This window comes from Lutra lutra, chromosome 13 (genome assembly GCF_902655055.1).
Source record: "Lutra lutra chromosome 13, mLutLut1.2, whole genome shotgun sequence".
NCBI classification, from domain to species: Eukaryota; Metazoa; Chordata; class Mammalia; order Carnivora; family Mustelidae; genus Lutra; species Lutra lutra.
This window is the reverse complement of record NC_062290.1, coordinates 14,043,295-14,067,296: the sequence shown is the minus strand read 5'-3', so window position 1 is coordinate 14,067,296 and position 24,002 is coordinate 14,043,295. Positions and strand designations below refer to the sequence as shown.

Sequence of the window (24,002 nt, the reverse complement as noted above, 5' to 3'; positions counted from 1 at the left end):
CGGAGCTCACAGCTGTCCATTTCAACAGTCAACAGTGGACAACTGGTAAGAATCCAAACAATTTTTTTTTTGTTTACTGTTGTTTTTCTAACAGCTTCCCTGAGAACGATGCAAATTCTTCTCTCAAAATAGGGATTCTTCAGGAAAGACCTTGCCTGTGTTAACAAAGACTTGCATTTGATTTAACTTCTCTAACCCTGAAATATAAAGTGATGAAGAGAAAAAATTACCTAACATCATACTGCCTTTCAAGGTTATTTTCTAAAATAGTTAAAACATGAAACTCCATCTTTCTTTTAGGGCCCTCTCCAGGTTCTGTCTTGGGGTAAGTGGAACCTCTGTAAGACTCCAGCTGACTCACTCACCAAGATCCTAGACCCTTCTTCCGGGTTCCCAAGGAATACAGACAGAAGTATAGAGGCAGAGAATGAACATCCCCCACCCTAATTCCCTCAAGTGGCCATTTTCTTTTTTGTTGCTGTTGTTTTCTGGTGTTTGCTATTTTTTCACTTAGGAGATCCTATCTTTACAAGAAAAATTTGTGAAAGCTCACTATCTAAAACTGCTCAATGCAGGTTCATAATTGAAGGAGACAGGCGAAGGGGTTGGGGAGACACAGAGGCCTCATCATTTGCCCTCCCTCCTGCACTCAGTCTTTTGCCGGACACAGAATAAAACTATTGACCTTGAAGATTTCTGAGGTAACTTAGAATGTGATTCATGATCTTCAGGATATCAAAGCATAAGAAAACCACTGAGTTAGACCAGGCTCCTGGGTGTGAATAATAGAGCAGCCTATTTGACTACCTCACTCAATCATCAGTCCACAATTATTCACTGCATATCTAGGAGATGCCAGATGCTGGGGGAGAGTGCCAGGGCTATAGAAGTAAACAAAAGAGACTAATTTCTGCTTTCACAGAGCTTCTCTGATAACAAGAGAAGACACTTAATAAAGACATAAAGAAACAAAATACGTATAGTTTTGATAGGATAAGAAAAGGGTCTGAGGAAAAATAAGATACGATAAGGAAATAGTAAAAGGGTATATATATGTGTGTGTGTGTGTGCACGCATGCTCTCTCATGTGCTGGGTCACAGAGAGCCTCCCTCATGAGGATGACTTTTAATCAGGGAGTAAATAAAGCGAGATGTCTGGGACAAGAGCTGTTCAGACAGAAGAAGCAGTAGGTGGGAAGGTGCTGAGGCAAGTGAGTGCTCAGCATGCTTGAGGAAGAGCAAGGAAGCCAGAGTAGCAGGAACAGTAATGAGAGCGAGAGCAGGCGAAGACAAGGCCAGGGAGATGCCCACTCCTCTGGAGACAAGACCAGCTCACCTCTCACTTTGTTCTGTGGGGGCCAGCTGCCTGTTGGGGATGAGATAGAGGTTCAATAAATATATGTGGGAGAGGATCAGAAAGTCCATTGTTTTAGTAAAAAGAATATATTAAAGGGTCTGATTTCTTCGTTCTCCCATCAGAAATTCTGAGGTGGCAAATTTTGTAATGTTTTTGTTTGATAAGAGTTCAGAACATCCTGCCTTTATGCAGAGCATCGTTTCCCACCCTAGTGACCCTGGCCTTGGGGACAAAGTGTCCCCAGTGTTTTCAGGGCCACATCTCTCACCACATCCCCCAAAGTCTGTTTCTGATGTTCTCGTAACTCAGATTACATAGTTTGGCATTTTCAAAGGAAAGTGGTGACTGGCAAAGGAGAAATGTTGTTAATAGGTTAGAATCCTTGATGCATAAAAACCACTTTTTGTTTTAAATCAGGAAAGAAACAAATTGTTGCAAAATTGATGGCCTCCCACTGTACCTGTGAGTTTGTGTCAGGTACAGTTTTTTGGTCAATGATGTCACTTACCCAGTCACTTGGTGCTGTGTTAAGCACAATTCCAGAGCTAAACTGGTGTTAAGAGGGTGAAAATTGGCTGACTCTTTTATTTGTATTCTGTTTGTATCTCATTTTTAGCATAATTTCTTAGGTAAAGCAATTTTCAAATGAGGTGGTTTTTATGGCAGACTTTATAAAATCTTACCAAATAGGCCTATGTCTTGTGTTTCTTTTTGTAAGAATGGCCAGAGTCCCATCATTCCTTCTCTTGGCACCCACCATCTGCCAAGAAACATGACTGATTCCTGGTTTTCTGATCCCCTTTGCAATTTGTGACTGAGTTAACAACAAAAAAAGTCATTCTGTTTGCAACTCTAAATATATCAAGATTGTCAGACTGTTCAAGGGGGAAAAATGCAATCTTTGCTTTGAAAATTTTTTCTTAAAGGGATATTTAATCTTTGTTATGATGAGGTTAATTCCAGGTCTCTCTCTCTCACACACACACACACACACGCCCTAAATCTTTGCAACATAGGTAATGCCATAGCTAAGACTGCTGATTGCAGTTGAAACAAGGAAGAATAAGATATTGTAGGCCTAGTCTGGGTAGAGACAGGATATTGCATTTATATCACCTGATATTAAAAGTCAAAAAGAGGGGTTCCTGGGTGGCTCAGTGGGTTGGGCCTCTGCCTTCGGCTCAGGTCGTGATCTCCAGGTCCTGGGATCAAGTCCTGCATTGGGCTCTCTTCTGGGCAGGGAGTCTGCTTTCCTCCTCTCTCTCTGCCTACCTCTCCACCTACTTGTGATCTCTGTCTGTCAAATAAATAAATAAAATCTTTAAAAAGAAAAAAAAGTCAAAAAGAGGAGGGAGTTCTGCTGGTTGTTATTTTGTTTTTGTTTTTGTTTTGCTCTTGGGGAGTTTATGTAGTTTGGTCCCTCTTCAGCATCCTTTGTGCTCTCATATATTAGAATGCAACCCAGGTAGTAAGCCTCTTCCTTTTTTTTTTATCCTTTTGTTTGAGACCCAGGAGGGACCATATGGAGAGAGAAACTCAGCAAGCTTCTTGACTCTTACCATTTACACACCTGGGTTTATAAAAAGATGTTCACTGTCCGTGGTTTACAGTAGAAGTCCTGTCACACTCCTTGATGACGAAGAGACTAGGCTATTCCAGTACTGGCTACTCTACCTGCTCCAGGTTTACTCTCCTCAGCTTTTCCTCAAAACAGACACTACTCAGACTAGGGTGACTAAACCATCTAGGTTTGCCCAGGGCACTGAGGGGTTGACTGGGACATAGAACTTTCATGCTAAAATGGGGAAAGTGTCAGGCAAAGTAGAAGAATGGATCACCCTAACTTGGACCACCAGAGAGTATGGAGCAGCTCTTGACTGTGGGCTGTGGTCACTGTGCCTACAGGAACTGCACCGCTGTCTTTTATCACCAGGGATAAGACCTCCCTGTCCAGGCCTTGGAAGTGACCATGTGGATGTTCTCTCATTTGTCTGGTACCAGGATAACCTCTGACAGTGTCCACATTAGCAAAACAGGCATAATTGTGCCTACTTCTTACTTCCTCTATGAGAACCAGATAAGTTAATATTAATGTGTATAAAGTGCCTACAACAAAACCTGGTACTTTATCAGTGCCTAAGAAATGTTACCTATTATCATTATGATAGTTAGCTAATGCTTGAGGGAAAATGATGCAGAACTTCACATCATAGTTGCTTTCCCGGTGAATCTTAACACCTTACACATATCTTTCCCAAAGTTAGAAAAAAAGGAAAGAGGAAGGGAGGGAGGGCGGGAGGGAGGGAGAAAAAGAGAAAGAAAGGACTTATCTACTTTCTTAAAAATTAATTCTACCCACAAGAACTGACATTTGAGCATAGTCAAAGTTCATATAAAAATGTTTTCAAAATGCAAGTAATTAGTATTAATACACTGCATTTTCAGAATAAGTTACTGCTTTACATTATTTATTGTAGTTAAGAAATGAGATAATGATTAACATACTTGTGTTACACTCCTACTCAGCAATTTTTTAAAATGAATAAGGTAGATTCTAATGCACTGACATGAAAAGATCACCAAGGCATACTATAAATATATATAGCATAATTCCATGTATATAAACAATCACAGATATGTCTCTATATAGGCATAAGGACATACATGCATTAAAAACAAGGTTTTTAAATAGCATGGAGGACAAGGGGAGATGGAGAGGAGAAGGGAGTTGGGGGAAATTGGGGGGGGAGGTGAACCATGAGAGACTGTGGACTCTGAAAAACGATCTGAGAATTTTGAAGGGGTGGGGGGTGGGAGGTTGGGGGCACCAGGTGGTGGGTATTGTAGAGGGCACGGATTGCACGGAGCACTGGGTGTGGTGCAAAAATAATGAATACTGTTATGCTGAAAAAATAAAAAAAAATTTAAAAAATAAATAAATTTAAAAAAAAAAACAAGGTTTTTAGGGGTAAATGCATAAGTACCCAAGGATTATCTCTGGAAAGCAGAGAACAGTTTGGGGTGGCTTGAATAGGAGACTCACTTTTAGATTAAAATCCTATTTCTTAAACTTTATACAAAGAGAATATATCCATATATTATTAATACTTACAAATTTTTTTTAAATAGCATAATGAACAACTGTAGGAAAAAACTCCACCCCCAAATTATTTTGTTACTGTTTTGTCGCTCCTCCCCCTCCCTCATCAACAACATCCTTCCAAAACAGGAAAACAAATTTGTTGCATATGGCAAAGTACCCAGATTACTGTACGTGAGGTGTATGGCAATAATTCAATAACTGATAATGAGAGTTGACTGTAGTAAAGAGTCCACAGGGTTGCACCCGAGGACAAATGAAAGAAATAGTCATACTGTTGAACATGATTTGTCAATAAGTTCTTAAAAAAAAAAAGTTGTTAGCTGTTTTTAACCACTTGGTCTTTAGCCACGTCATCTTAATAATCAGGGATTTTTTTTTTTTTTAGGGAATACGTTTTAATAGAACACTAAAGTTACATTTTTTTGAGGTCTTTGCAAACTAGATAATGGTAATAATCTGGATTAAATCCTGTATCACGATTCTAGGGAGGTTGGAATGGGTTACCTTGTTAGCACATATATAGAGACTTTTCTATTGTCAATATGATCACAGAACCTGAATGGTGAAAATGCTGTCTAGAATATGCTGGGTAGAGAGCTCAACAGGACCCTCTAGGTTTCATTCCAAGTAACTATGACTAGTTTAGGAAAGGCACTTGTGCACTGGAAAGAACTCAAGTTTTGGAATCAGACTGAGCAGACTTGACTTCACTCCTCCATAAAACATGTGATTTTAGATATATTACTTCCTTATTCCCCACTCTGTCTCTAAGAACATAATCATCACTACTTCAAAGGATTATCACAAGGATTAAATATAAGTTATAGAAAAACACGACGTAAGTACAAAATAAATATTAAGTATTACCTGCCTGCAACTTATACAGCTCCTTTAAACCTTATGCAGTTACCTTGCTGTATTGGTTTTCATTTTTCTTTTAATTAATTTATTTTGAATTTCTGGCTTTTTACTCTCTTTAAAAATTCTACTTTAACTGTAAGGTCAAGTAATTACAAAAGAATAGAACTTTTTAAAACATTTAATGAACAGAAACCTATTCATTCAAATATGTACTCAGAGAAATCATGGGGTCTTTTCATTGCCAGGGGCTGTAGAAGTCATCTGGTTGAATCTAAACCCCTACTGTAGGAACTCATTTCATCTTCTCCTTCTGAAGACTGCTAAAAATGGAGCACGGTTCTTAACCTCTGAGCTAGAAAAGGATGAGGGCAGAGAAGTCTTTTTTGTTTAAGACTGATTAATTTATTTGGCGGGGAGGGGCAGAGGGAGAAGGAGAGAGAATCTCAGGCAGACTTCATACTAAGCAAGGAACCTGATCAAGGACTCAAGATCATGACCTGAGCTGGAAGAAGAGTTGGACACTTCTGTGCCACCCAGGTGCCCCCAGAGAAGACTTTTAGAGAGGAAGGAACTGGACAAGAGGAGAAGCCACAAGTGCCCCTAGAGTAGGAGTACCTCTTCCCACCAGAACCATTGCCCCAAGGCGATCTTTAGCTCTCTGCAGGCAGCTGCTTACAAAGCAATCTACTCCTTGATCTTCAGAAAGCTTAGGGAGACAGATCTAGGACATCGTTCTACAGTCAATGAAATGTGCAAGAGAGCATTGGATTTTAGGGGAATTGTTTCCCGAGAGCTCAACCTCCTTAAAAGATGACAATAATAATGGGTGCTGAGTTTCTTCTGGAGTTCCTCTGTGTCATTGCTAACCAACTCCTGGTCCATAGTTGCAGTCTAGAATTTACTCTAAGACTAAACTTTTCTCCAATCTCTGAAACTTTCTGGGATGTCCACTGAACTCTATTCCTATTCTTTTGTTCCCTGGACTCCCTCTTCAATAGCCTTCTTGAGGTCTTCAAAGACATTACCTTCTGCTATATAATTAGGAAACTCAAAGCAGCATTTTATCCAGCATCAAAAGCTTCAGGAAATCTTCAATTTGTGTGTAGCCTTAGACACATTTCAGTGATAGTATGCTATTAAGAATTAACAATTTCAGATTCTTTTCTGATTTTATATGATTATATATAATTAACATATATAATTAAATATAATTATTTATATTATTGTATTATGGACAAAAAAGCAATGTCTTTAAAATTTCTCTATCCTGCTTCAATTTGTTTCATCACTTTTAATTTTACAATAAAACAGAAAATTTTTCTCTACATATGTTTCACATTTAAAGCTTTACTATGTTGTAAATTACAGTACAGAAAGGACTTAAATCAGACATATACCAATAACCAAAGCACCTGCTCTGGGATTCTAAGGGTCTAACTTTATCTTGGCCACTCTGGAAACAAGATCCACAGGGAATAAATATATACCCATCTCTATGCCTAGGTCCTCCCATTTATTCATTATTATTGAGTCAACAATAGTAGTGGCTAGCTATGAATTTCTCTTCCAATGACATAGCATATCTTTAGTCTGGAAAAAGAACTGTCCTCGGTTAAATTGAGAAGTGTTTACATATAAAATTTAAAAGTAGATATAAATATCTTTGTAAGTAAAAAATTCATAAATCGAGCATCTGTAAGCCAAGGAATGAGTACAGATATCATTTAAATCTATGGAAGTGAGTGAAACCACTCCGAGAGTATGTTCAACAGAGAAACAAAGAGTGCTCAAGAAGTAAGTAGACTTAAGGAATGTCACATTTAGAAGTTGGTTAGAGAAGATGGAAACAAACAGATTTGGAGGGAGTTGCCAATTAGGTAGGAAGACACCACCTAATCAGAGTTTCTTTTAAGCTCATAATTCTGAGATGAGTGATGTACAACATGTAAAAGGGTGGTTCACATTATAAGGGGAAATATAATTATGACATAAATTAAAAGGGGAAATGCTCCTAGAGAGGCCACAGAACACTGAACCAGAAGACAGAGGCAAGGATTAAATTCCCCAGCTCTGTTACTAGGTACATGACATTGAACAGGACACATGACTTTGGCCTAAGCCTCAGTGAACTCCTTTGCAAAAGGAAAGACGAGAATACATAGATCAATGGACTGTTGTGAGAATTTATCGTACTAATACACTCGAACATACATTATAAATAAATGGAAAAACATAACACAAACATAAGACACTTGCCTTGGCTCTCTGCCTAGTACTTTAATTCCTCCAGGACAAGAGCCCACCCTACCCACATCTCTTGTTAGTCTTCTGCCTGAAAACTGACCTCTCTGATGATATCCACCTGCTTTCTGTGATCTTCTCCTGTTGTGTGATATCTAGGACCTTAGCGCCAACTGCCCATTGCCAGAACTTTACACATCCCAGTTGCTGGGCTCTCGCCGAATTACCCACCCTGTTCCTGACTTTCTGGCCCACCTACCACCCATGAGCCCAAGTTATGATCTGCTTCAAAGTGTTGTTTCAAAGCCAATCCCAGAGTTTATTACTGAGATTCACAGTTAACATCCATCCCTAGTCTGTTCACTCACAAAGATTTCTTGAAATCTTGAGACCAAGGCACCTTGTGTGTATCTTAAAAGGTGGTATCTACAGCAAAATACATATATGTATTAATTCATCAATTTCCTTCACCTTCAGTTCTTGATTTACTTAAATAATAAAAACTTCTGTTTATTTAAATAGTCTTAAAATTGTTTATGACTATGCTAACAGTATCTGGATTGTGTTTTAAAGTCTTCTCTAATCAGGTAAGATATCCATGCTACTGGGGCGCCTGGGTGGCTCAGTGGGTTAAGCCTCTGCCTTCAGCTCAGGTCATGATCCTAGGGTCTTGGGATTGGGCCCCGCGTCAGGCTCTCTGCTCGGCAGGGAGCCTGCTTCTTCCTCCCTCTCTGCCTGCCTCTCTGCCTACTTGTGATCTCTCTCCCTCTGTCAAATAAATAAATAAAGTCTTTAAAAAAAAAAAAAAAGATATCCATGCTACTTATTTGAAGATTCTTTGATCTAGTTGTTTTCACTGAAAATAAGTACGTTTTTAAAATTACCAAAAGTGCTTCACAATAATTAAATTACTACTTGCTTTATCCATTCCTTAAGGGAAAAAGTTAGCCAACCATTTGTTGAGCTGGGTTAAAAACCCATCTATTATTGGATTCACTGATATTTTAATTATGATTTAATTATCAATGATTAAAGAGGAAAAAATCATAATTAAATAATGCGTTATACTCTGAATTTTTTAATTAGTTGATTTTCTCTAAATACTATATTGTAATCCTTTCCCCCAATCATTTTGAAAATAATAAAAATAAAATTGAATCTCTTTACTTTGATCTTTGAGATTTTGGAAGGGGCTGCAGAAGGAAAGGGAGGAAGGTCACTATGGGAACATCAAATGATACGCACCAATTTTTAAAACCCTAGCAAAGACTTTGTGCTTCACCAAGCTCCACTGAAGCACAGAGAGAAAACGAAGTTACCCATGACAGGGTATTACAATTATGCCATAGAAGCAATTCCTGTCTCCATAATGGGAAGTTACATGTCAAGCTAAAATATCCATGTCTTTTATATTTTAGGACTAATAACTTTTATTACTGTTTTTAAGGGATGTCATTTTCTACTTTTTAAGAAATTTAATTACATTTGCTCTTCTCCAACCATCATCAATCCCTTCTTTTGGTCCATGCCTAGAGTATAAAGAAAAATCTAAGCAAACCTGTAATGACTTTACCTGAATTCTTAAGCAGAATACTAAATGTTCTAACTTTCTCACAGGACATACCAGTTTACTATAGTTAACTACTTTAAGGAAATAAGCCTGGCTCCACTGGCAATGGGGATGAGCAGTGAAAAAATTCAGACCAGAGGAAGTTTCAGTATTCATTGTCATTGGTTATATGCTCCTATACCATTCTGTATCTTTCTTTCCCAATATTTACCAGTTCATAATTATGTATTTATATGATAATATTGTTAATGTCTTTCTCCCCAACATGACAGAAAGGTCCATAAGAACAAGGGTAAGATCAACTTTTCCTACCAGTGTATATTTCAGCACCCAGTCAGTGGATGTCTAAAATGCAGTAAGGGTACAAAACACTTTAATGGAAATAAATAAGTTAAATAAATAATTTTCAAAGAGTCCTTGGGAATGGATCAGTATCAGTCACTTGGTATGTCCTATGTAACAAAGTTCTACAAAAGGCATTTTGAACAATTAGCTAATTACACCATATTTTGAGCATGCCCACTTTCCCTGATACCTTGTTTCCAGAGGCTGGTTTCAGCCTTCTCTGATGACCACAGAGTGACAGCCCTTTTGCATACTTATATTAAGAACATTCTATTAAATATTTTGAGTTTTGTAGTTTGTCTTTAGAAGTCCACCTGAAAATTTAGAACAACAACAACAAAACTCCTTAGAAGCATATCCCCTAATCTGTTATACTAATAATATGAGGGAAAAAAAAAACAAACAGGTTTTTTTGAACCCTTTCTCTTCACGTGGTATGAGTATCTGAAAGACAGGACATCTGATAGTACAGTAGGGATAAGTGGTTCTCAAACTTGAGTGTGCATCAGAATCACACAGAGGACTTAAAACACAGATCGCTAGACAAATCCACAGAGTTTCTCATTCCATAGGTCTGGTGTGGGGATCTAAGAATTTGTTATTTCTCACGCCTACCCAGGTTTTGCTGATGCTACTGGTCTGGAGATCACACTTGGAGAGCAACTAGAGTAGTTGCTGGAAGGGAACCTTGTTAAAATTAGGTTCAATACCAGCCACATTCTTGGTTGAAACAGTTTCACAGAGAAAATTATAAACGAGTGGATGAGAGGATGAATTAGCAGAAGGGGCTACATAACATATATTAGGCAATGCATTATTAATTAACCAGCTTGCCTTATTACTCTTTGGTTGGTTTGTTGTTGTTGTTGTTGTTTGTTTTTTTCCCAACTATGCTTCTTCAGTAATTATCTTGTTTCATTTTTTTAATAACTAAAATTCGGGGGGTGGAGGGTGGGAATCCTGAAGTTATTTTTGTTCTCCGTAAAAATCACCTCTCTTTGGCTTCCCTGTCCCTCAGCTCCTCAAGCAATTCACTTATTCCTTTAAATCATTATCTGTAAAAATGGATAAAATAGAACCTATCTCAGTGACTTGCTGCAAAGATTAAATGAGACCCTACATGGAGAAAACTCAGCACCGAAAACAGTTTGTAAACGGTAGCAGCTATGTTTTTACCAGTCCCTTTACTCATTCAAGGAAATAAAGTCCAATGGTCAGGGGAACTGTGACTGAAACCACCCCCTCTCTAACACAATAGCCCTAAATCGTAAAGGGAACGATCAGTTACGTTCTAGGTATTGCGCTTACTGTAGCACAATGGTGTTTGGAAATTCTGGCACAGGGCACCAGGAGAGCGTTCTCCAGAACTATACAAAATCACAAAGAAGAACCACCTGGAGAGCTACTGGAAAATACCGATTCCCGAGCTCCACCCCAGAAGAACGCAAAGCATCGATCGCCAGGGGAGAGGCCTGGGAATCTTTGAAATCATCACCCCAGGTGATTTCTCTGACCAGGAAGTTTGGGAAATACTGAAAGGACCTCTCACTCCATTCTAAAGGTGGCTCATGTAAGCCCTAAACATCGTTTGTTTATTCGGGAGGCCACTGTTTACTACAAAATTTGTCATAGTGTTTTGTTCTTTTGAATTGAACTTAAGTCACCTGGTGAGATCAGCTCTAAGTAGGGTATTCTGGGGCTGGTGGTGCTTTGGAAAGGTTCTCAGGGTTTTGAGTTCACTCGCCGCCAGTTGCTAACTAACTGGTCAGGCCCTGGGCCTCACTTCTCAATTGCCTCATACCTCCCTTCTGATGAACTTCCTCCTGCAACGTGTCCTCTTTCTGGTCTTTGCCTCAGGTCTAGCTTGTTTGTCCCGCAACTCCGTGTCTTGAGCAGAACATTTGGTGCTTTCCTAGTTCAGGACGCTTTGCTGGAATAGTCGATTTCCAGGGATTTTACAGGCTGGCCAAAACAGTTTGTTCCGAACAGCGACTCCAGGGCCGCCGGGGCCGGGACTGGCAGCCAATCCGCCCAAGTTTCCTGACTCTGCACAACCACCCGTGACCTTGGGCGAGCGGGCGGGCGCGTGAGCCGGTGAGCCAGCGAGCGCCGCCTGCCCCGCTGCTTCTCGGCGGCGTCCGGGCGATGCTGACTGGACTTTAGAACGGAAAGGGGGTTCACGGAAACGGGGCAGGGGAGGCTTCTCAAGCAGGCGAGTAGTTATTTTCTTTTTCTCTAGGCGAATCCCTCTTACTAATCCCCGGGAGGGTTGAGGGGCGGAGGAGGGCGGCGGTTAGGGGAATACGGAGGAAAGGGAAATGTCTGCCAAGAGCTCGAGACAAAGCGTGAGAACTCAGATGGCGAGAAGCGGGCTTGAGCGAGAAAATCGGAAGGAGGAAGGCTGAGGGCGGACAATCGAGTTAAAAATAGAAACGCAGTCTCCACAGGACTTGCTCCTTCCAGCTCCACCCCGGTGCCGGCAGGCGGGCCAGTGACTCGGCTCCGCGCGACAGTAGCCGGGCCGAGCTCGACTCCGCCTCCCGGACCCGGGAACTGGGCCCGGGGGCGGGGCGCCGGGCTCGCGACGTCACCGCGCTCCTCGTCGCCGCCGTCGGGGTTTTCGCTGACGCACAGACCCCGCCCCCCTCCCTCTTTCCCTCACTGCCCGAGTGCCGGGCGGATAGAGAGCGTCATTCGGCCGGAGCGCGGACGTGTGTGCGCCTGGACTTGGGGCTCGCTCGCTAGCTCGCTCGCTCTCGGGAGCCAAGCAACTTCCGCGGCCGTAGCTGAGGCGACGGAGAACACCACCAGCGGGCCCTCGCGGTGCCCAGGCCTTCCCTGCGTGTGTTCCGGTCGCCCTCGGAGTCGGCCCAACCCGCCGCCGCTGGAGGCGTGAGGTGACGACGGGCGAGTGCCGGGAGCAGCGTTAGCCGCCGCGGCCTCCGGTCCTCCCTCCGCCTCCTCCTCTGCCCCCCGCCCCGCTTCCCTCCTCCCACTTCCCGAGCTCCGGCGTGTCCCGGCCACGCTCGGTGCTACTGCAGGAACAAAGGAGGACCCCGCGGCGGCGGCAGCACCACCTCCGCCACCGACGCTCTCCCGGCCCGCGGCGGCCGCTCCAGAGCGTCCGGCTCGCCCCTCCCGGAGGCCTGGGCCCGGCCCCACCGCGCCGGCGTCGCGCGCGAGCCCGGCTCCTGCACTCCTGCCCCCGCAGGGTGAGTGGTGCGGAGCTGGGGGAGGGCGCCAGGCGGCTCGTGCCCGGCCGAGGGATGGGGGTTGGGGGGGGGCCCGGGCCGCCGCGGGCCTCTAGCGGAGCCCGAGCGGTGGCCTCCGGGGGAGGGGAGCCCGCCCGCCTGCTTAGGAAGCACAAAGACGGAGGCGTCATCCTGTCGTCGTGGCCCGAGGTCCGGCACCCCGCGCCCGCGGCTCTCCTGCACCCGCACGGTCCGGAGAACAATGCCCGGGTCCGTCCCGGCCGCCTTCGGCACGGCGCCTGGCGTGGGCAGCCCGACCCGGAGAGACAAAGGGGCCGCCGTGGCGGCCGCGCCCCCAGCCCCTGCTCGCCGCACGCCACCCCCCCCCTCTCCAGTTAGCTGCCGCCTCGGAAGAGGAGCGGGTCAGGGCCGGGGGGGTCGGCGCGGGGCCGGCCTGGCCTGCGGAGCTGCTGTTCTGCATGACTCAGTGGTTTTTGGAGAAGGCCCTGTTGGGCTCTCCTGAGCAAGGCCTCGGCGTAGGGGCATGGGGGGAGGGCTTGGGCGGGGGGGACCAGTGGGACCCGGACTTGCTCGGAAATCCGCTGGAACGTGGGGGAGGGGGCTCTTCTGTCGTCGTGTTTTAGTTTTGCCAGCGTCGCCGCGTTATTCGCCCAAGATCCTTTTCATGAAGGAAATGGAGCACCTTCCCCTTTGTTTCGTGCATTTAGACTGGTGAACGAAATTCTTAATCGCTTCCACGCACTCCGTGGAGCTGTGTTTTGAGAAAAGGCCCGTGTTGATTGATGCCTCCTAAGAATCTGGTCTAAGGACGTTAGGGTAAAGTAGTGTATGTAGGTCACAGAACTCCTGGTTTTGAAACCTGACATTCAGGTAATTTACAGACTTAAAAAAAAAATACTAAAACAAATTTCATTTTATTCCTTAGCTTTTTAAAGTAGGATTTCAGAACTTAATGGGTGAAAATATTGCAGTTTTTATCTTAAATGTTTTGTTTTCTGCTGTTTCCCAATAAAGAATTTATTGTAGTTTTCCCCTATTTTTTGTCTCAGGCCCGGTTTAAGCCTAGAAAGGAGACTTTAAAAAATCAGAGTAGTCTCCCACTCTTGGCAAACAGAGAAGGGAGATCTGGAAAGTAAGGACTTGCCCAAGGTCACTGGTTTTAGTTAGAAGTAAATTAGAGACTAGAACTCAGATCTCAAGTCCAGGTGAGTAGGCATTCTTAACATCTTCTAACATGTGCACCTGAAAACTAAATAAGGAAGGTGTAAAAGCCTTTTCTTTTCTTTTCTTTTCTTTTTTTTTTTTTTAATTCATATTTGAGGCTGGTGAGTTTTTCTGTTACATGTCCAGGTTTTAGTTTTCTTTAAACTACAAGTTAGAGGAAGCCACAAACTGTAAAAATACACATTTCAGAAGCTATACAAAATATAAAAATAAACATTTCCTCTGTACCTGATAGAGCTGGCCCAGGAATGCACAAGTTTCTAACAACAAAACTTTAAAGTTACTGAATAGTAATGATACTGTATTTTTCTAAAATGGTGCCAAGCAGGAGGGAAACAGCACCTAATGGCAAACTACTCCGTCCCTCAAATTGCTGCTGAGCAGAAAGATTTAAACATGAGGATTCTTTCTGCCTCGGTGCTCTCTCTACTGTGCTTGGTTTTTATAAACAAGCCTGACCATTTTGGCTTCATGAGTGATTAATGATGCATCTTAGTTGAAATTGAGATTGTTTGCTAGCTCTCCCTATGTTAAGAAAAAACATTGCAGAGGCCTTACTGGCATCTTTTGTCTTGTTTCCTTATTATATTAGATATATGAACGCAGCATCCTTAGTTCTTGGGGTTGTGTAGGAGTTGGCAGGCTCTAAGATATAAATAGAAGCTGATTTCAGAGGCCCCTGTTGACTAGGCTTTATGTGAGAGCCTCCATCCAGCTCAGCCTGTCACATTGCAGCCTTGTGACAGGCTGAAGCGCCCGCCCATGTGATCTAAGCTTCTGAGAAATATTAAGGCAAGCCTTGCACATGTGATGGCGTTTAAAAGCTGGCTTTCTAGGGGGGAAAAATATACAAGATGGGAAGCTGTGTGGAAGACTAGTGTCCTGGTGTCTCTTGGGTTTCGGTTGCAGGCTATTTATAGTAAATTCAAAGGGTTTTCTTAAGAAGAGAAGGTGGGATACTTTGCAAGTGGAAGTGGGTAAAATCATTGATGAGATTCCCCCCCTCTTTTTTTTATATAAAGGAAAAGATTTTAAGAATTGGAATCGCTAATGTTAACGTGGGTTGACTCAAATTTAGACCAGTTTGCTATTAAAAAGCCACTTTCAGATGACCCTGGAGGTTAGTATAGAAACTGAGCTAGCATAATTAAACTGGCTTCCAGAAATGAACTTTTTGCATAGGGCAGATAACCACACATTGTGTGTGGGGGGGCATGCAAATAAATACATAACTTATTATTTGAAGCATTTTTGCGCATATTAAAATTTTTAAAACCAAGCTAAAAATATTTAATAAACTTCATAAGTGATGTTGAAATGTTTACACTACCGTGCTCCAAAATGAGTCAGCTAAATTCCACTTACTATTTAAAGAGACCATGTCTACTAAATTAGTACTATTGTTCCAAGTAAGTTGTGGTTCTCCATCACCCTACATATAAGCTTGATTGACTTGAAATATTTCTTTTTGCTAACAAAAGGGAAGATTATTATCATTTAGCTGTTGGAGAAATACTGGCTGGATTCTGGCCAGGCCAATATTGATTAGTCCTCCAACCCTTTTTTATAGTCTTGGTAAAAAGTGTTAAATACTTGTTAAAACTTATTTTTAGTAACTTTCTAAAGAATGTATTCTAGTGTGTGTGATAGTTGGGCAAAACCATATGAAATTCTAGGAGATGACAAGCTCCAGCTTGAATTACTTTCGTCCACTTATTTGAAATGTTTTAAGTTTAACAAATCATAAGTAACCTACACTGTAAGCATTAAGGCATATTTAAATGACAGTGACCACAAGTTACACAATCTCGCTTTGATAAAATGCTCTCAAATACACTTTTTGTACATAGATATTTTAAGTTGATATGGAAACTTCTCCACAGTTTTGTGTGTTTTCACTTGGGAAAATCTTCTAAATTTAGCATGGCATTACTATATTTGTGCTAAAACTTCGGGAAAAGCAAGGTAGCTTGCTGTACAAAGTTCTTTTTGGTAACCTAGCAATGAATATTAATTACCAAGGGTTGTGTGTTCACATTACTTTATTTTGCCATATTGAAACAGCTTTCAAAGGTTTCATTTCCTGATGTGAGGAAGACAAGCACTTGTGAAAAGATCTAATAGAGCCTTTGGCTGGAGAAATCTATGGCTGATAATTTGTGCATTTGCAGGTTTCTGGGCACTGACTTTAAAGTGTTCAGACCCAGATTTCACACCTCAAATGCAGAACTTCAGAGGAATTTCATAAGTGGCTGACCCCTAAATTCTTAAAGAGCTTTGCTTGTTGGTGCTAAGGTAACAGGAAAGGCTAGGTGACCTACTAGCTCTCTTTCCAGTGTTCTGGAAGGTGTTGCAACATTTTTTAAAAGTACAGTTGTTCTGCCCTATAGCAGAATTGTTGAATTATGGTGAGACCCAAGTATGTTATAATAAGGTATTTTAAGAATGCTTTAGAGCTACATCCAGTATGTGACCAGTTTAAAGAATCACCAGTAGCTATCAAGAGTTGATATTTGTGATCTTTGTAGATTTTTTTCATTTGAAAGTTGATATGGTCTGTCTATAGTACAGGGAAGCAGAAAGTGACTTTAAGAATGCCAATTGCCCAGATTGGTTTAAATGTAATTCCGAGATCTGGCAGAGTGACCTTTTCAGAAATTGAAACAAAGATCGTGGTGATAGGTGAAGTAATACATTTTTAATGTTTTAATGCTAAAAAAAAATTTTGTTCTAAAGAATATGAAGTCCTTATAGTTCCTTCTTTATCATGTTAAAAGACAGTTGATTTAATGCCCATTGTTCTTTAAAAACAATAAACAGTCATAATTTTCTTGGACTGCTTTTTAATGATTAACATAATTTGGGGCCTTTGTTAGAAATACACTTGGTGTTTAGAAGTAACAAAGGTGCACTGGTGGCTATCATGCTAATTGAGTGATTTTACTTTGGTAACATGCTAATGAATAAAATTTTGTTTTTGTTTTGTTTATAGCAGAAAAATATGGCTCAGGAGACTAACCAGACTCCAGGGCCCATGCTGTGTAGTACAGGATGTGGCTTTTATGGAAATCCTAGGACAAATGGAATGTGTTCCGTTTGCTACAAAGAACATCTTCAGAGGCAGCAGAATAGTGGCAGAATGAGCCCAATGGGTAAGTTTCCAAGGAAAAAACCCATTTGAAGAACTGGTGGACAGAAAATATAGAACCAAGAATTGGGGCCTAAGACTGAGAATCAGTGCTGAGAGCCCAAGGGGAGAAGACCTGAGAAAAACTTGAAATTAAAGCAACAGCCCAAGTACTGGCCACAACTGCATCAGGAATGAATGACTGTCTATCTGCAAGCATCTTCTAGCTTTTTTGTTTCATACTTAGGTTCACTGGATGTGACTTTTTCATATATGCTTTTGTTTGGATATTCACTTAATTATAGGATTCTGCAGCACAGTGAAAGTGCTTAAGTCACTAATCTAATTAAATGCAAGTATTTGTTACTTATTAATAGTCTTGATACTGAGTGTTTGTAGTCTTGCTCTTTCTTACAAATCCTTTTTTAAAATAGGAACAGCTAGTGGTTCCAACAGTCCTACCTCAGATTCTGCATCTGTACAGAGAGCAGACACTAGTTTAAACAACTGTGAAGGTGCTGCTGGCAGCACATCTGAAAAATCAAGGTAAGGTCAACCATTTCAGGCTTTTTATAATAATGCAAGGAGGAACTAAAGATCTCTCTGCTATCCATACTGTGCTAATTATGAGTGTTCTTGTATAAGGATGTTAATTTATCAGATGCCCTTGGTTTTGCTTGTGTTGCACAGTCTGGGATTCCAGGATCCTTTTAATACATGATCTTCTTCATTGAATAAAGATGTATATTGTAACACACTCTAATACTCTTCCAGGATTCTGTATTGAGAATGCTGTGCTTTTATCTTCTTGTAATTGAGGTTTAGAGATTGTAGAGAGTACAGCTCTGCAGACTCTATTCGAATGCGACATGTGACATTTTGACAAAGGTGCCCCTTTTGCCCTTAAATTACAGGCATAGCTAAAAGTTCCCAGTTGGCTATAGTAGAACATTGTAACCCATCCAAATGTGCAATCTTGAATCGATGAGCCATTTATCAAATTGTTTTCTTTATTCTCAACCATGTGTGCTGGGCATCCAACACTCTTTAAAATTTTTAGAGTATTTAGCTCCATTGATCATATTGGAAATAATACATAATTTAAAGTTGAACTGACAACTTATCTTGCAAAGAAGTACCCTTAACATCTTTAATAATGTTTGCTTGAACTCAAATAGAAATGTGCCTGTGGCTGCCTTGCCTGTAACTCAGCAAATGACAGAAATGAGCATTTCGAGAGAGGACAAAATAACTACCCCGAAAACAGAGGTGTCAGAGCCAGGTATGCTTTTTGTTTAATACTAGTTCCATTCTGGATTTAGTAGTATGAGGAAGTGTTGGTGGGGGGATTATTTCCTTCCCGTTGAAGGATGAAATTGGAGAGAAAGCTATAAAATACAGGCCAAGCAAGAACCAGTATCTTGGAAGTCCCTCAAGTGTAACAGGTCATTCTTTATTCTTCTTTCTTCTCTGCCCATGCCCCTTCCCTAACCCCACTCCACAGATCAGCAAAATTTATAATCTGGGGACTGGAACTATTAAGAATGTAATGAACTTAAGGTAGTTTACCAATATATTTTAAAGATCTTTAAATCACTAAAGAAAGTATTATTAATAAGCGGATAATTGTATAGATTAAATTTCAAAGCTATGAAGAAAATTTTATATCAAAAGCAGTATCAGTCTTGATATTGTCAATATTGAAGAAAATATTGAGGACAAAGAACATGTTGAACACTAAAAACTTTGAAACTTAAGAAGAATAGGATCCCTGTCCAATTTTGTAGGAGTTGAAAACTCATTATGGAAGGGCATTTTGTTTCATTGAGCGGCTTCGCATCTCTGCTGCTGTGGTGCAGTGGGAAGTGCGCCGGCGCTGCCAGAGGTCGGCTCGCTCTGACTTACCTGTACTGGGCCCTGAACAGGCAGCTCTGTGCTCTTCAGGGCACATGGCTCGTTTTTCCCTGTACACAGCGTGGTCAGAGCACATTATGAAACTTTATTGTGAGGGAATAGTATTTGTGGATTTGTAATCTGCTTTGGAGGCTGGCTTTTGCTAACATCACATCACAAAGCTCATTGAATTATAGCAGTGTTAAATCTATAAAGTTAAGGTAAAAATTCTCAAGTTCAGGTGAATCCATATTTAATATTTTGAAATGAGTTCAATCCTTCTGAAAAAGCTGACCACATTAGTGTGTTTGTGAGGCTTTTCTTCGGTTTGTGTTTAACACAAAATTACTTTGACCTTGGAACAGTACGCACGGTTTGTATTTGTAGCTAGTCTCTGCTATTATTCTTAGTAAGCATTCTATAGTTTGTTCTTCTTTGCCTTTACTGAATCATTTTCCCCTTGTTAACTTCCCTTCTTCCATATATGTCCCAGGAATCACTCTTCAGTTTTCTGATGTAGCCATGGCTGTCACCCCCCGCCCCAACTAGTCCCATAGATTCTTTACCATTACACCATCAGGGAAAACTGTATGAAGGTTGTCTTAGAAGATTATTAGGATAAAGAGTAGGTAGAATATTATTCTTTTAGTCTAATATTAAGCTGTTAGTCTAACTGAGTATGTTACTAATGCAAATGAGTATACATTCGGGGAGAATTTTAGAGTGAGCTGCCCTGAAACCTATCAGCTTGCTCTAGAGTTTGGATTTATGCTTTTATAGCATTAGTGCTGGCCTTCTGTTTAAGCAGTAATTTTAGCATTGCATACATTACTTTGCTATTCTTTGGGTTTGGATTAATACTAAAATTCAGTGCTTCTGGTATAGTTGAATTTTATAAAAGTAGAATTAAATTTGGTATTTTGTTTTCAATAACTAGTGGTAATGTGGTGAACTGTAATTTTATCTTCATATTGACAAGTTTTATTTATGTCTTGTATGAATTAAAATTTAAAGCCCTTTTAGGTGGAGAAACAGACTTTTTAAAAGTAGATTGTATTTCTCATTGTCTAAATTCCACACCGGGTTTAGATAAGTATTACAAAGTAAATAAAAGCTGTGCTTTAAAAATTCTTGTTTTGCCCGTGGACTCCTTAATGGTCAGAATTTCACAAGTACTTAACAAACAGTCCTAAAAACTGTGTTTGCTGATCTTTCAAAAAGTTTTTTAAGAACTGTTCAGATCTTCTACCATATAAAGCATTTATTAAAATGGCAAAATGATTATTGTAAAATGTTGGGATCTGAAGTTAATTAAGGTTTAATGCTTTAGGTTTTACTTGTTGTAATTTGCTGGATTTATCTATATAGTCTGTCTTTTGTATCAGTATAAAACTGACTTTATTGGGGCGCCTGGGTGGCTCAGTGGGTTAAGCCGCTGCCTTCGGCTCAGGTCATGATCCCAGGTCCTGGGTTCGAGCCCCACATCGGGCTTTCTGCTCAGCAGGGAGCCTGCTTCCTCCTCTCTCTCTGCCTGCCTCTCTGCCTACTTGTGATTTCTCTCTGTCGAATAAATAAATTAAAAAAAAAAAATCTTTAAAAAAAAAAAACTGACTTTATTATAGTCAAGTACCTTAGGAGTTGGCAACTTTATTTACTCAGTAATAATGAATGTGAACTGCCCTAATTAGGAAATTTGCCCTTAGGCAAGTGCAGTATGGAAAAACTGGGCATGTGACCAACATCTCCGAGGTCTTTAAAACTTAGGATTGTTCCCTAGTATTAGCTGTTAAGAGTGACTAGGAATTTGAGTGTAGTAATCATTTTACAACATTTAGAGGAATGAGTATGTGTTGATTGGCAAGAATTTCTCAGATTGGAAAGAAGTTCTGATATTAAAGTAGAAGATTCTGGTTGGAGCACATTTTTTAAAGAAAGGCTTCATAAATGTTTTCACTAAAAATCTAGCTGTCTCTCTTAAATATTTTTTTTGACTTAAAGAATTGTCAGTGTGAACTCTTGACAGATACCTCATTTTTCACCCTTGTTTTTCAGTTGTCACTCAGCCCAGTCCATCAGTTTCTCAGCCCAGTACTTCTCAAGGTGAAGAAAAAGCTCCTGAGTTGCCCAAACCAAAGAAGAACAGATGTTTTATGTGCAGAAAGAAAGTTGGCCTTACAGGTACTACAGAACATAGAAGACAATGCGTATTTTATTGCTAGGATTTAACAGGGAGCTCCCTAAGAGACTAGTTGGTCTTAACACCTATAACAAAATGCCTGACTTTCAGGAACTGAAAGTTTCCAGAGTGGACTAGAAAGGGGGCAGGATAGTGGGGAGAAGTTGTGTTTGATTCCCATTTTGTGTCTCTAATTCTCTAAAACCTGTTACTAGCTTGAGGCCTTCTGAATCACTTTGCTTTATTGAACTGATACAAATTCATCCTTTTTGATTCTTCCTTTGTTCTCCTTGGGGCAAGGTAGCTGGACTAAACAATAAGCATCATCTTCGAGCCAGCCAGAAAATGCTAAAATCCTTAACTGTTCCCTTTAAATCTCAGAACTCCATGGTTCTCTCGCCCTGTTTTTCTCTTGAGGATGCCTTACCCAGTTTATATGTGGTAGGAGGGGGATTGCATCCAGGTCAGTCTGGCTCCAGAGCCTGTGTGATTTCTCCTCTGTGGCATCTACGGGAGTTTACGGAAGGGTAGTTACTTGAATTTCTCACTGTGTCAAAAGAGGCTGAAAGCTCTTTCACAGTTTAAAGTGGCAGACGCTTTAATATTGCAGAGAGCCATGAGAATCTGGTTCCTTTTCTCTGGCGACTGAGGCTTTGTTCCCCTTTGCTTTTAATTACTGCAAATTCCCAAGTGACTCTCCTTCCTCTTGTGTGTACAGGGTTTGACTGCCGATGTGGAAATTTGTTTTGTGGACTTCACCGTTACTCTGACAAGCACAACTGTCCTTACGATTACAAAGCAGAAGCTGCAGCAAAAATCAGAAAAGAGAATCCAGTTGTTGTGGCTGAAAAAATCCAGAGAATATAAATTACTACTTGTGAAGAGACTGAAACTTTGTTTTTATTTTAATATATCGTAGGAAAACATTAAAGAGCAGATGCATGGCCATTTTCCTTTGATGTTCTCCAGAGTTTTACTTTACACTTGTCTGTCTCATAATTGAAATTTTAGGATGTTTGGGTGTTTGTTACAGGCAGAAATGGATAGATACAGCCCTACGAAATGTATATGCCCTCCCCTGAATAAAATCGGATGGAAATCTGCACAGCAAATTGAAAATACACAGACAGGGACAAAATTTCGTTCCTGTGTGCCAAACATCACACATGAAATCTCTGCATGTTTGCAGCATATCTGCCTTTTGGGAATGTAATCAAGGTATAATCTTTGGCTAGTGTTATGTGCCTGTATTTTTTTAAAAAATGGTACACCAGAAAAGGACTGGCAGTCTCCTTCTACCATAGTTAAACTCCACCCTGTTAATTTCCACATGTTCTTTGGAAGCAGGAGGAAAACTATAAAGGATCAGATCTTTCCATGAAACCAGTATTTGGTGCCATATGTAGACCTGGTTAATTTGTCTTCTAAAAGCTGTCAAATAAGACATTCTGTGAAAGGTAAACATCGCACCTGGTTATCATGAGTAAAGCCGTCAGGCCCACAGGGTCTTGAGTGATCTTTGACGCTTACTGTGCTAGCCTGCACCAGAAGATGTCTGCATTACTCTCATTGCTAAAAATGTTGTGTAGCACAGAACTGCACTGGGATTAATTTGTTTACAAGAAGAAATTAAAACTACATTTGGTTTTTACATACAGCAGCTCTATTGAATAACATGCATCTGAATTTTAAGTTGCAAAGGTATCTGAAAAGTTAATTTTTCATGTGCATCTTTTGTTGAATGTTTTGGTTCAAGAAAGAATGTTTAAAGCTTTTTTAAAGACTTCAGTTCTTAATGTAACTGTACCCTTCTGCATGGAGAACCCTAACCAACACGGCTGCAGTAGACTTCTTAGTGGTATCCAGCACCACGTGCAGAGGGCCGCTTTATCATATTAATTGTACTTGGGTGTAGGACTCTAGTGTTCTTGGGTGTATTGCATGGGCTGCATTATCTACAGCATTGTACAATAACAACTAGAAGAGGCAGTATACTTCACTGATGCTTGTCTGGTAATATCACTTCTGTGTTATAATGGAAGGTTTTTGTGATGTATGAAACTTGTGTTTTTTATATATAAATGAGTATAGTTAGATTAGTATTGTGGTAATGCCTGTTTTCATCTGTAAATAGTTAAGTATGTACACGAGGCACTACTTCTGATTTATTGCAGTGTTCGGTCCTAGATTTTACTTTAATTAAAGCATTCGGTTTTGCTTTCAATTTTATGTACCTTAGTTCTGAGTTAGATCTGCAGATGTGTACAGATAGTTCATATTTATGTATTGCACATAATCATGCTATTCAGCATTGATGCTATATTGTATTATGTAAATAATAAAAGCCATGTACAGAGGGAAGCTTCCACTTGTCCATTGGGTTTTTAAGCCATAGTTAGAAGTCATAAAGGGGAATAGTTAGAAATTGTTTCAGCCTTTGTAGTTGCATATGTAGACTTTGCATGGCTATATTGTGAATTTTTTGAATTGCTGTCCCTGAATAGGATATGTTCAAGTCAGAACCATACATTGAATTTTGTGAAACATCAAGTATGGTACACGGTGGGCAGTTTATTTTTGAAGAAATGAATAGGCACTTTTTAAGATCACAACCATCTTAGAACTTAAAAGAAAGGAATGGTATTTTAGTTACCATTGCTGTCTCCCTTTTCCATTCTTTTGCTTTATAGGGGACACTTTAGATATGACAGTTGTGTACAAAAACAGGCATAGTTTTATTTCTGTTTTGGGTTTGGTTTCAATGTAGAGATGGGCCCATGGGGTAGCTGAAGCCAAAAGCAGAACCATGACTTTCAAGTGATGGACTTTGAAATGGAAATACCCTGGTTTGTGATCATCTGTACCAGTCCATTAGGTGCTGGTACTTTTGCTT

The 24,002-nt window shown here is 40.5% G+C and overlaps 1 protein-coding gene across 2 annotated transcripts; it reads left to right on the top strand.

Annotated features, from left to right (window-relative positions):
• Nucleotides 1–11,554: 11,554 nt before the first annotated feature.
• Nucleotides 11,555–23,470, top strand: ZFAND5 (zinc finger AN1-type containing 5). Of its 2 annotated transcripts, none has more exons than XM_047700542.1 (6): nt 11,555–11,689; nt 16,906–17,065; nt 17,475–17,586; nt 18,219–18,322; nt 20,986–21,111; nt 21,828–23,470. In XM_047700542.1, the coding sequence occupies exons 2-6, from the start codon at nt 16,915–16,917 to the stop codon at nt 21,974–21,976; spliced, it is 642 nt and encodes a 213-aa protein (XP_047556498.1). In that variant the 5' UTR covers nt 11,555–11,689; nt 16,906–16,914; the 3' UTR covers nt 21,977–23,470. The 2 variants fall into 2 exon arrangements, with proteins under 2 accessions (XP_047556498.1, XP_047556497.1); XM_047700541.1 differs by lacking the exon at nt 11,555–11,689 and adding an exon at nt 12,547–12,689.
• Nucleotides 23,471–24,002: the final 532 nt, after the last annotated feature.

Excerpts from the sequence above, each read along its gene's own strand:
- ZFAND5 (XM_047700542.1), top strand. The coding sequence starts at position 16,915 with ATGGCTCAGGAGACTAACCAGACTCCAGGGCCCATGCTGTGTAGTACA. Across the intron at positions 17,587-18,218 it reads AGCACATCTGAAAAATCAAG|AAATGTGCCTGTGGCTGCCT; the intron begins GTAAGGTCAACC and ends GAACTCAAATAG. Across the intron at positions 21,112-21,827 it reads AAAGAAAGTTGGCCTTACAG|GGTTTGACTGCCGATGTGGA; the intron begins GTACTACAGAAC and ends TTGTGTGTACAG.